The 12,010-nt window shown below is 52.5% G+C and overlaps 1 protein-coding gene across 1 annotated transcript; it reads right to left on the bottom strand.

Moving 5' to 3' along the window:
* Positions 1 to 5,676: 5,676 nt before the first annotated feature.
* DPEP3 (dipeptidase 3) lies at positions 5,677 to 10,670 on the bottom strand. Its single transcript, XM_054454021.2, has 10 exons — positions 10,125 to 10,670; positions 9,678 to 9,804; positions 8,520 to 8,649; positions 8,290 to 8,431; positions 7,961 to 8,030; positions 7,676 to 7,852; positions 7,286 to 7,370; positions 6,714 to 6,789; positions 6,107 to 6,242; positions 5,677 to 6,015 (listed from the first exon to the last, which is right to left on the bottom strand). The coding sequence occupies exons 1-10, from the start codon at positions 10,484 to 10,486 to the stop codon at positions 5,779 to 5,781; spliced, it is 1,542 nt and encodes a 513-aa protein (XP_054309996.1). The 5' UTR covers positions 10,487 to 10,670; the 3' UTR covers positions 5,677 to 5,778.
* Between the last annotated feature and the right edge of the window lie 1,340 nt (positions 10,671 to 12,010).

Genomic DNA, 12,010 nt, shown 5'->3' on the forward strand with positions numbered 1-12,010 from the left:
GGCCTGGCGCGGTGGCTCACGCCGATAATCCCAACACTTTGGAAGGCTGAGGCGGGAGGATCACCTGAGGTCAGGAGTTTGAGACCAACCTGGTCAAATGGTGAAACCCCGTCTCTACTAAAAGTACAAAAAAATTAGCTGGGCGTGGTGGCGGGTGCCTGTAATCCCAGCTAGTTGGGAGGCTGAGGCAGGAGAATCACTTGAACCCGGGAGGCAGAGGTTTCAGTGAACGGAGATGGCGCCATTGCACTCCAGCAAGAGCGAAACACTGTCTCAGACAAACAAACAAAAAACCTCCAAGGCCGGCCTGGTGGCTCACGCCTGTAATCCCAGCACTTTGGGAGGCCAAGGCGGGTGGATCGCCTGAGGCTGGGAGTTCGAGACCAGCCTGGCCAGCATGGTGAAACCCCGTCTCTAATAAAAATACAAAAATTAGTCGGGTGTGGTGGCAGGTGCCTGTAATCCCAGCTACTCAGGAGGCTGAGGCAGGAGAATCACTTGAACCACGGAGGCAGAGGTTGCAGTGAGCCGAGATAGTGCCATTGCACTCCAGCCTGGGCAACAGAGCAAGACTCCATCTCAAAAACAAACAAACAAAAAACCTCCTGATCCAGGAGGTCTTGGTGGGGAGCACCACCTCCCCCCAGATTTCTCAGACACATGCCCTGCCTCCCCACCCCACCCTTCACCTGGACTGGGCTGCCCTGAGCCTTTTCCTTCATAGTTCCCATTGCAGGCAGAAATGGGTTGGTGGAAATCACTGATTAAGATTCTATCTATACTGTGGACTTTGCAAGGGCAGGACCTTGTCGGTCTTGTCACTCTGGTATCCTCAAAACCTGGCTGGCCTCAACACATTTTTTTTTAAACATCTTAGAGGTGTTTGTTTGTTTTAATTTAGAGAGAGGGTCTTGCTCTGTCACTTCGGGCTGGAGTGCAGTGGTGCAATCATAGCTCACTGCAGCCTCAAACTCCTCAAATGATCCTCTCCCCTCAGCCTCCCAAGTAGCTAAGATGCCACCATGCCCAGCTAATTTTATTTATTCATTTCTCATAGAGACAGGGTCTCACTATGCCGCACAGGCTGGTCTCAAACTCCCGGGCTCAGCGATCCTCCCACCTTGGCCTCTCCTAAAGTGCTAGGATTACAGTCGTGAGCCACTGCTCCCGGTCCCAACACATTTTTCAAATAAAGAATGAACAGGTGCCCTCTTAGTCTACCTCTTTGCTCTGCAAAGTTTCTGTATAGCTCCCATCCTGGCACTGCACACGCTGCAGCCTCAGGGGTAGGGTGGGGTGTTGTGCCAGGGAGATAGGCCACTACAGCCCAAATGACAAACACAGAGGGGACGATGGGGAACTCTGAAGCCAGTACACATCTTCTCCAATATCACAGCCGTCACAGGAAAAATAACCTCACAGGCCAAACTCAAAAGACATTTGAGGAGCATAGACATTAAGAAAAAAAAAAAAAAAAGGCCAGGCACGGTGGCTCACGCCTGTAATCCCAGCACTTTGGAAGGCTGAGGCAGGCGGATCAGGAGGTCAGGAGATTGAGACCGTCCTGGCTAACACGGTGAAACCCCGTCTCTACTAAAAATATAAAAAAATTAGCTGGGCGTGGTGGCAGGCGCCTGTAGTCCCAGCTACGCGGGAGGCTGAGGCAGGAGAATGGCGTGTACCCAGGAGGTGGAGCTTGTGGTGAGCGGAGATGGCACCACTGCACTCCAGCCTGGGCAACAGAGCGAGACTCCGTCTCAAAAAAAAAAAAATAAATAAAAATAAAAATAAATCAGGAAAATTGTTAGAATATCTAGATCGAAAATTCAAAATTCAGTCAGGCGTGGTGGCTCCCACCTGTAATCCCAGCACTTTGGAAGGCCGAGGCAGGCAGATCACCTGAGGTCAGGAGTTCGAGATCAGCCTGGTCAACATGATAAAACCCCATCTCTACTAAAAATACAAAAATTAGATGGGTGTGGTGGCAAGCACCTGTAATCCCAGCTACTCGGGAGGCTCAGGTGGGAGAATCGCTTAAACCCGGGAGGTGGAGGTTGCAGTGAGCTGAGATGGCACCACTGCACTCCAGCCTGGGCAACAGTGCAAGTTGCCTGGGCAACTGCACTCCAGCCTGGGTGACAGAACAAGACTCCATCTCAAAATAATAATAATAAAAATAAATAAATAAAAATAAAACAATTAGCCTGGCATGGTGGCATGTGCCTATAGTCCCAGCTATCTGGGAGGCTGAGGCAGGATAATCACTTGAACCCAGGAGACGGAGGTTGCAGTGAGCCAAGATCGGGCCACTGCATTCCAGCCTGGGAGACAGAGCGAGACTCTGTCTGAAAAAGAAAAATTAGCCAGGTGTGGTGGCATATGTCTGTAATCCCAGCTACTCCGGAGGCTGTGGCACAAGAATTGCTTAAACCTGGGAGGCGGAGGTTGCAGTGAGCTGAGATCATGCCACTGTACTCCAGCCTGGGCGACAGAGCAGGACTCCATATCAAAAAAAAAAAAAAAAAAAAAAAAAAAAGCAGGCCAGGCACCATGGCTCATGCCTGTAATCCTAGCACTTTGGGAGGTCAAGGTGGTTGGATCGCCTGAGGTCAGGAGTCCAAGACCAGCCTGACCAACATGGTGAAACCTCGTTTCTACTAAAAATACAAAAATTAGTTGGGCGTGATGGCAGGCACCTGTAATCCCAGCTACTTGGGAGGCTGAGGCAGGAGAATTGCTTGAACCTAGGAGGCGGAGGTTGCAGTGAGTCAAGATCGCACCATTGCACTCCAGCCTGGGCAACAAGAGCAAAACTCCATCTCAAAAAACAGAAAAAAGCATATGGTGGTTAACTGCTTAATGGGTATAGGGTGGGTGCCTGGGACTACAGGCACACACTACCATGCCTGGGTCTTACATTTCTGCTTGTTCTTTTTCTTTCTTTCTTTTTTAAAGACAGGGTCTCTGCGGGGTGGAGTGGCTCATGCCTGTAATCCCAGCACTTTGGGAGGCCAAGGGGGGAGGATCACCTGGGGTCAGGAGTTTGAGACCAGCCTGGCCAACATGGTGAAACCCCATCTCTACTAAAAATACAAAAATTAGCTGGGTGTGGTGGCGTGTGCCTGTAATCCCAGCTACTTGGGAGACTGAGACAGGAGAATCACTTGAACCTGGGAGGTGGAGGTTGCAGTGAGCTGAGATCTGGCCATTGCACTCCAGCCTGGGTGACAAGAGCAAGACTCCATCTCAAAAAAAAAAAAAGCATAAGGGGGTTCACTGCTTCTTGGGTATAGGGTGGGTGTAGAGTTTCCTGTTAAGATGAAAATGTTTTGGAACCAGATAGAAGTGGTGGCTGCACAACATTGTGAATGTGCTAAAGCCACTGAGTTGCTTACTTTAAAATGGTTAATTTTAGCCAGGCGTGGTGGCTCACACCTGTAATCCCAGCGCTTTGGGAGGCTGAGGCGGGCGGATCACAAGGTCAGGAGATTGAGACCATCCTGGCTAATACAGTGAAACCCCCGTCTCTACTAAAAATACAAAAAATTAGCCGGGCGTGGTGGCAGGTGCCTGTAGTCCCAGCTACTCAGGAGGCTGAGGCAGGAGAATGGTGTGAACCTGGGAGGCGGAGTTTGCAGCGAGCTGAGATTGCGCCACTGCACTCCAGCCTGGGTGACAGAGCCAGACTCCGTCTCAAATAAATAAATAAATAAATAAATAAAATGGTTAATTTTATGGTATATGAATTACACTTCAATAAAAACAAATTGCTGAAATTATAAGGATAAACTGATACTGCTAAGTACAGCATCATATATGAAAGATTACTTTGCTTTTTTTTTTTTGAGACAGGGTCTCACTCTGTTGCCCAGGCTGGAGTGTAGCAGCAGGATCTCAGCTCACTACAACTTCTGCTTCCCAGGCTCAAGTGATCCTCCCACCTCAGCCTCCCAAGTAGCTGGGACCAAAGGCACGGGCCACCACACTTGGCTAATTGATTTTTTTTTTTCAGAGATGAGGTCTCACTAAATTGCTCAGGTTGGTCTCGAAATGCTGGGTTCAAGCAATCCTCCTGCCTCAGTCTCCCAAAGTGCTGGGATTTCAGGCATGAGCCGCTCTGTGCCCAATTCAAAACTATTTATTTTATTTATTTTTGAGACGGAGTCTCACTCTGTCGCCCAGGCTTGAATGCAGTGGCGCAATCTCGGCTCACTGCAAGCTCCGCCTCCCAGGTTCAGGAAATTCTCCTGCCTCAGCCTCCTGAATAGCTGGGACTACAGGCGCTCGCCACCACGCTGGGCTAATTTTTTGTGTTTTTAGTAGAGACGTGGTTTCACCATGTTAGTCAGGATGGTCTCAATCTCCTGACCTCGTGATCCACCCGCCTCGGCCTCCCAAAGTGCTGGGATTACAGGTGTGAGCCACTGCGCCTGGCCATTTATTTTATATTTTGTGAGACACAGTTTCACTCTGTTGCCCAAGCTGGAGTGCAGTGGTGTGATCTCGGTTCACTGAAACCTCCTCCTCCTAAGTTCAAGCAATTCTCGCGTCTCAACCTCCTGAGTTGGCCAAGCTGGTCTCAAACTCCTGACCTGAAGTGATCCGCCTGCCTTGGCCTCCCAAAGTGCTGGGATTACAGGCATGAGCCACTGTGCCCGGCCTCAAAACTTATTTTAAAGTTGCCATAATTAAGACAGTATGGTATTGATATGATAAACAAATAGTCCAAATAAATAGAATAGACCCAGACATATATAGATCCTTGTTTATAACATAGGTGGCACTGGAGTCATTCTTTCTCCCAATTCCAAGTTCCCATGGAAGGAACTTAGATCTGGCTCTGGCTCAACTGCACAGGAAAGCAGCCAAAGACAGAGGCCGCTCGAGTGAGCCATACAGACCCCATGAGTTTCCTTTTATTTCTTTTCAATTTTTTTTTTAAAGATTTGGTGATTCTGTACCCCCCATTTAAAAATTAGTTTTTTAAAAAAATCAGAGGACCTAATCTGAGAAATCTTTTACAAAGGTACTCTCCAGATAATTCCAAACAAGTTATTCTTTTTTTGGGGGGCGGAGAAGAACGAAGTCTCGCTCTTTCGCCCAGGTTGGAGTGCAGTGGCGCGAGCTCTGCTCACTGCAACCTCTACCTCCTGAGTTCAAGCTATTCTCCTGCCTCAGCCTCCCGAGTAGCTGGGACTACAGGCATGTGTCACCACGCCCGGCTAATTTTTTGTATTTTTAGTAGAGACGGGGTTTCACCATGTTAGCCAGAATGGTCTCGATCTCCTGACCTCGTGATCTACCTGCCTCACCCTCCCAAAGTTCTGGGATTACAGGTATGAGCCACCACACCCAGCCGAGTTATTATTTACTCTATAAATAGTATCAGCTTCTAAAAAAAAAAATTTAACCTTTCGGAGAGAAACTGGGAAGTACCCCACTGTCACATTCCACGAAGCGACTGAAACTGAACGTTTTTGTGTACTTCTGTGGGCTCAAGCTTTTAGCTTAAGAATTTCATAAGATACCTCTGGCCTTGCTGAGACAGCCAAAGCTGGAGGTGAGTGGGAACCACCCACCTTGAGCAGCTGTGGCTAGACCACAAGACCCCTCACTGACCAAGAGGCCACCTGCCCCCACTCCCGCTAGGGAGAAGGAAGGACACGTGCACCTGGCTCCATGTGTAAAATGTTTATTCTCAGCATATGCTTGTGAATGAACTAGGAGGGGGGGCTTTGTGAGGCTTTGCCACAGTGACCTCTGTGGGGACCGACTGTGTCAGCAGAGCCACTGGGTGAAGGTTGGGAAGGTGGCAGCAGCCACAAGGCCTGGAACAAGGTATGGGGAGGCATTTGAGGACCTCCAGGGGACCCGATTGGTTGGCTGCTTGGTCACCTCCAGATGCGTAGCCTGATGTCCATTCTGAGGCACGAGGTGGGAGTGGCAGGATGTGCTCAGTTGCCCATATGGAAACTCAGCCTCCACGGGGCTCTGCGCTCTGCTCTCCTCTCTCACCTGGGGGAGGAAATCCGCAGTCAGAGGTTCCCACAGCAATCCCCTCCCCTTCTCAAACCACTGAACCATCCTGTCCACCAGCCCAGCTTACCTTTTCCACTTGTCTGAAGACCCGCAGCAGGTTTCCACGAAGGACACCTTGAAGCTCTTCCTCACTCCAGCTACGACTCAGCAACTCCTCTATCAGGACTGGGTATGTGGACACGTCCTCCAGCCCCTGAGGGAACCTGTGTGGCCACCCACCAGCCAGCTGTGGGACCTTAGCCCTGATCCTGGGTTAGGGCCCGCTGCCCACCAGCCCTAGTCACACAGGGGAAACTGAAGGCCAAATTCTTCAGGCTAGTGAATGTAACCTTGGAGGCTCCTGGAGGACTGGGCTTCTGTAGCCGCCACCTGCTGAGCAGATGGTCAGCCCACAGCAGGTCTGCTAGGCTGGGAGTGGAGCATATCTTGGACAGATGAGCCCTGCCTGGGGAGGGGAGTATTTAGCAAGTATGACAACTTGGAGTGGGGCCACTGGGCCACTGAAGGGACAGGGAGAAACTAGGAAACAGGCCCTGAGAGTGGGGAGTGTCAGGTGGGCTAGGAGACCAGAGCCTGTGGCTGAGGCCTGGATGGGAGGACGTCAGGATGGGAATGAAGACTAAAGGACTCCCTGCTGCACCCCAGCCTAAGAGAAACCTCAGGGAAGCACTCACCGGCCAGTCCCGTCATAATTTCCACCAATCCCGATGAACTCAGATCCAATGACTGCCCTGATGTGGTCAAAGTGATCTAGGGTGGAGGTGAGGGTGGGCAATACTAGGCTGGAGTTAGACCCTGGCACCAGCCCTGTCCCCAGCACTCCAGGCTATGGCAGTTGGCTCCACAGAGTTAGCTCATGGCCAGTCATGAGTCCTGAAGTGGCTACAGGCTGGTCACTGGACCTAGAGTGGACCTTGGAGCCACCCCTTTGGGACTTTTCCTGCCCAGGAGCCACCCTGCCTCTGGGTTCCTTGAGAGCCTGGTGCGGGCTGAGCCTGTCCTGCCCAGAGATGTGGGGAATGAGAGAATTTCAAGGATTGGGAGCAAAACCAGGAGGCATCAAACACATCAGCACCGACTCTGTGGCTCCAGATCTGGGTGGCACTGAAGAGCTGTGTCTGCTGCCTCTGGGTCATTGGGAGTTCTGCCCATTGCCCAACAGGTGCACTAGACTGCTAGAGTCGTCCTGAGGGCCCTGGCAGCCACAGCCCAAGCCAGCACTGCACAAAGCTGAGGTAGGACTCACCTGCCACAGTGGACACGTTAGCAAGCAGGTTGCACTGCAGCACCCCCATGGACAGTGTCACCATCACGATGCCACCATTCTTCTTCTAGAGGGATAAAGGGACACTCGTCTCAGCCCTTCTGGCCTGAGAGCATGCCTCCTGTGCTGTGGGGTCCCTCGTAGGACTGTGCTCCGTCCTGGCTTCAGGGGTTGGAAGAGGTTTCACCTCTCTGGGTTTGTGGGTCCCTGGGTGGAAATGACTTGGCCTTGAGTTTCAGGGATGGAGGAGGATTAACCAGCCTTTGGTCCAAGGGTCTGTGAAACCCGGGCTGGTGGCTTTGTGCTCAGGGTCAAGAACCTTTGGATAACACATGCCTAGCCCTGGGTTTGAGAGCTGGGATGGCCACTCACCAGAAGCTGCAGGATGTCATCGGGAACATTCAACAAATTGTCGCACACAGCTCTGGCAGCTGAGTGGGAGAAGATCACAGGAGCCTGAGACACTTCCAGGACCCTTCTCATCAAGGTGTCCGATGCATAGGACAAATCTATCATCATGCCCAGGCGGTTCAACTCTTCTACTACTTTCTGCAGAAACAATTAGGTTTTTTTGTGGGGGAGGGTGTTGGGGTGCAAAGGTGTACACACATATCCGTAGGGAGCAGGTGGGTTGGGGTACAAAACAGGAGTCCTCACCTCACCAAAGCTTGTCAATCCACTGACGTTGGTGTACATGTGGTGTCTGAACTTGGTGGAACTCTCTGCCCTGCAGGACAGGCATGGAAGGGCAATTTAGCTGATCACACCTTGGGCCATCAGAGCCTGGGGGCCCTGGCTCTATCCATCCATCCCGCTTCCAGAACAGGTGCAGAACCAGCAGCTTTCTGGGATTGTGAGGGACCTGCTGGGTGTCCAGCCTCCCTCTGGGGACCCCTTCATCCTCAACGGCTTGGTCACACCCATGCCAGGAATGGGGCAGTTTCCACACCATGCCATCTAGCATTCTGGCCAGGTGCTATGCTCACCATGGTGTATTGCAGGTGAAGGTGAGTGTCAGGTAGCGCACCCCCAGCACATAGAAACTGCGCAGCACAGAGAGGCTGTTGTCCAGTGAGTGACCACCCTCCACGCCAATGAGGCAGGCCAGCTTTTGAGAGCTGTTCAGACCTAGAAGGAGATAGAGAGTCAAGTGGTTAGATCCCAGGAACAGAACCTCCAGAGTGACATCCTGACTACCTCTCATCTGCTGGCTCACCTTCAGCTGAAGTCACAAGCTCGAGTTCAGAGTAGGAGGCACACATGCGGCGAATAAGGTCAATCTGCTCCAGGGCTAGGCGCACGGCAGTCTGGTCCTGGGACTGGCATGAGGCGGAGGCTGACCAGAACTGAGGGTAGGTCAAGGGGTCCAGAATGAGGCCAGGGCGGTCTTCAACCCCCTAGGCCTGCCACTCCTGCCTCAGACCCCATAACACCCATTTGGGTCAGTGGCCCCAAGTGAGGCACTACATGACTCCATGGTACCTTGACGACTTTTTTTTAAAATTATTTTTTATTTTTTATTTTTATTTAAAAATTTGAGACAGGGTCTTGCTCTGTCACCCAGGCTAGAGTGCAGTGGGGTGATCATGGCTCACTGCAGCCTTGACCCCCCAGGCTCAAACGATCCTCCTGCCTCAGCCTCCCAAAGTATTGGCATTACAGATGTGAACCACCGAGCCTGGTTCCTTGATGACTGTTGGCTGCCAGCCGTCAAATGATGGACTCACGACATATCATAAATTACTGTTATGGCCAGGCCAAGTGGCTCATGCCTGTAATCCCCACACTGTGGGAGGCCGAGGAGGGTGGATTACGTGAGGTCAGGAGTTCGAGACCAGCCTGGCCAACATGGTAAAACCCTGTCTCTACTAAAACTACAAAAATTAGCAGGGCGTGGTGGCGAGTGCCCGTAATCCCAGCTACTCAGGAGGCTGAGGCACAGGGAATTGCTTGAACCCAGGAGGCGGAGGTTGCAGTGAACTGAAATCGTGCAACTGTACTCCAGCCTGGGCGACAGAAGCAGACACTGTCTCAAAAATGCAAACAAACAAACAAACAAACAGGCAAAAAACTGCTGTTAGTCCACGTGCTATGTGAATGCCCCAAGGCCAATCCACTATGTCCTTTGTGGTTATGGCAGACCCCACACTCACCAGGGATTTTCTGGTCATTTTCTGCGTGTTTCTACAGAACCTGGGCATACATGCAGCTAGCCTGTCTTGGCCTCCAAGGCCCCACTCTCCTTAAAAGCCACATGATGGTACACTGCATGCCCCGTTGTATTTACTCACCCAGAGGTTGGCCGACCCAGGTTTCTGCGACCCCAACATCCCCCAGCAGCCATGCTGTGGCACCCTGTGTGTCCCTGTGGTACCTGGGCACCCACGAGGCCGTCTCTAAGCCTGTCCAGGCTGGTCTGACCGTGGCTGAAATTTCGCAGGTTAACATCCTGAAGCACATTCTTGTAACGCTGTCTCAGGAGCTGGGGCAGGTCATTGTGGCTGGGGTGTGAAGGTCAGATGGAAACATGGCCTCCAGATCAGTCAGGATATATCAGGTGCTTGGGTCTACCCTCCTCCACCCCACCAGGCACCTCCTCACACAGACCATATAGAGACCTCCTGAGGTCGGGTTGGAGGGAGGGGGTTAGGTTCCACCAGGAATGGAGTAATGCGGGGAAGGGCACCCATGGGTGATGGAGAAGAGAGGGCATCCAGGGGTGGTGTGAGGAAGCCTCCTTGATAGCCCTGCATGCTCAGAACCTCCTCTGTTGCCCAAGGGTGTGCTCACCCAGAGTTGCCCAAACGCTGCACCTACATACCCGTCCACGAGCGGGAAATTCCGCATCAGGGCCTGCGCGCGGCCCCGAAGGTCCAGGGTTTTGGGGGTGCCTGGCGTAGTGAGGCCTGGGATAGTGAGGGCGCTGGGGACGCCCGGTGTGGTGAAGAGGCTGGGGGAGCCCAGCGTGGAGAGGGCTCTGGGGGCGCCCGGCGTGGTCTCCGCGCGGGTTACGGGCTGCCGCAGCAGCAGCAGCAGTAGCAGGAGGAGCAGACGCCGCAGATACCGCCGGCTGAGCGCGCGGGAACCCTCGCGGCCCGTGGGCTGCATGTTGCGCGGGGGTCGGCCGCGGGAGCCTGGGAGGAGCAGGCGACGGGCAGAGGCCCACAATGGGGTCCGGACCATGACGACCCAGCCTCGCGAAGAGGGGGTTGAAGTCACGCGACTCTGCGACCGACGCGCCACCAAAGGGGGCGCCACGGCTTTTCCGCCCCCAAGTAGGAGAGCGCCCCCATGGGCCGGAACCGCCGCTGCAGCGTCGAGGACTCCTCGCCCTTCCACCCCCAGCGCTGGCTCCGTAGACTCCCAGACGAGTGGGGGAGGAGGCCAGGCAGGGAACTAGTAGAGGCCCAGGGATCTTCCTGATCTCACCTCCTACCCAGGCCCACGTGGGGGTTAGCTGTCGGCTTGTGCCCAGCTCCTAGGCAGGTCAAATATTCTAAGCTGCGACTCAGAATTCTGAGTTAATTCGGTCTGTCTGGTTTGATGGACAGAAAAAGATTCCCTATAGATATTTCATTTCATGTATTTCATTCATTTCATTTCATTTCATCTCATTTCAGTTTTGAGACGGAGTTTGGGTCTTGTTGCCCAGGCTGGAGTGCAATGGTGCAGTCTCCGCTCACTGCAACCTCCACCTCCCGGGTTCAAGCCATTTTCCTGCCTCAGCCTCCCGAGTAGCTGGGATTACAGGCGCCCACCACCATGCCCAGCTAATTTTTGTATTTTCAGTAGAGATGGGGTTTCACCATGTTGGCCAGGCTGGTCTTGAACTCCTGACCTCAAGTGATCCACCTGCCTCGACCTCCCAAAGTGCTGGGATTACAGGCATGAGCCACCGTGCCCGGCCCCGAAAATGAAATTTAAGAACAATTTTTGTTGGGGATCATTATTTTAGCTTTTTTTCCTTCTCCAAGAGACCTGTCACCCAGGCTGGAGTTGCAGTGGGGTGATCATAGTTTGCTGCAGCCTTGAACTTCTGAGCTCAAGCGATCCTCCTTCCTCCACCTCCCAAGTAGCTGAGACTATAGGTGCAGTGCCACCATGCATGGCTAATTGTTATTTTTTATTAAAAAAAAATTTTTTTTGAGACAGGGTCTCACTGGAGTGCAGTGGCACCATCTCAGCTCACTGTAGCCTCGACCTCCCAGGTAAAAGTGATCCTCCTGCCTCAGCTCCCTAAGTAGCTGGGAGGGACTACAGTCATGCACCACCATGCCCAGCTAATTTTTGTATATTTGCATTTTTTTTTAGAGACAGGGTTTTACCATGTTGCCCAGACTGGTCTTGAACTCCTGAGCTCAAGCGATCTGCCCACTTAGGTCTCCCAAAGTGCTAGGATTATAGGCATGAGCCACCACGTCCGGCCTTATTTCTTTTTTAGAGACGTGGTCTTTTTTTTTTTTTTTTTTTTTTGAGACGGAGTCTCGCTGTGTCGCCCAGGCTGGAGTACAGTGGCTCCATCTCAGCTCACTGCAAGCTCCCCGTCCCGGGTTCATGCCATTCTCCTGCCTCAGCCTCCTGAGTAGCTGGGACTACAGGCGCCCACCACCACGCCCGGCTAATTTTTTGTATTTTTAGTAGAGACCGGGTTTCACCGTGTTAGCCAGGATGATCTCGATCTCCTGACCTCGTGATCCTCCCGTCTTG

The sequence above is a fragment of the Pongo pygmaeus genome, chromosome 18, assembly GCF_028885625.2.
Source record: "Pongo pygmaeus isolate AG05252 chromosome 18, NHGRI_mPonPyg2-v2.0_pri, whole genome shotgun sequence".
NCBI classification, from domain to species: domain Eukaryota; kingdom Metazoa; phylum Chordata; class Mammalia; order Primates; family Hominidae; genus Pongo; species Pongo pygmaeus.

Excerpts from the sequence above, each read along its gene's own strand:
- DPEP3 (XM_054454021.2), bottom strand. The coding sequence starts at position 10,486 with ATGGTCCGGACCCCATTGTGGGCCTCTGCCCGTCGCCTGCTCCTCCCA. Across the intron at positions 8,031-8,289 it reads TTCACCTGCAATACACCATG|GGCAGAGAGTTCCACCAAGT; the intron begins GTGAGCATAGCA and ends CCTGTCCTGCAG. Across the intron at positions 7,853-7,960 it reads GATTGACAAGCTTTGGTGAG|AAAGTAGTAGAAGAGTTGAA; the intron begins GTGAGGACTCCT and ends TTGTTTCTGCAG.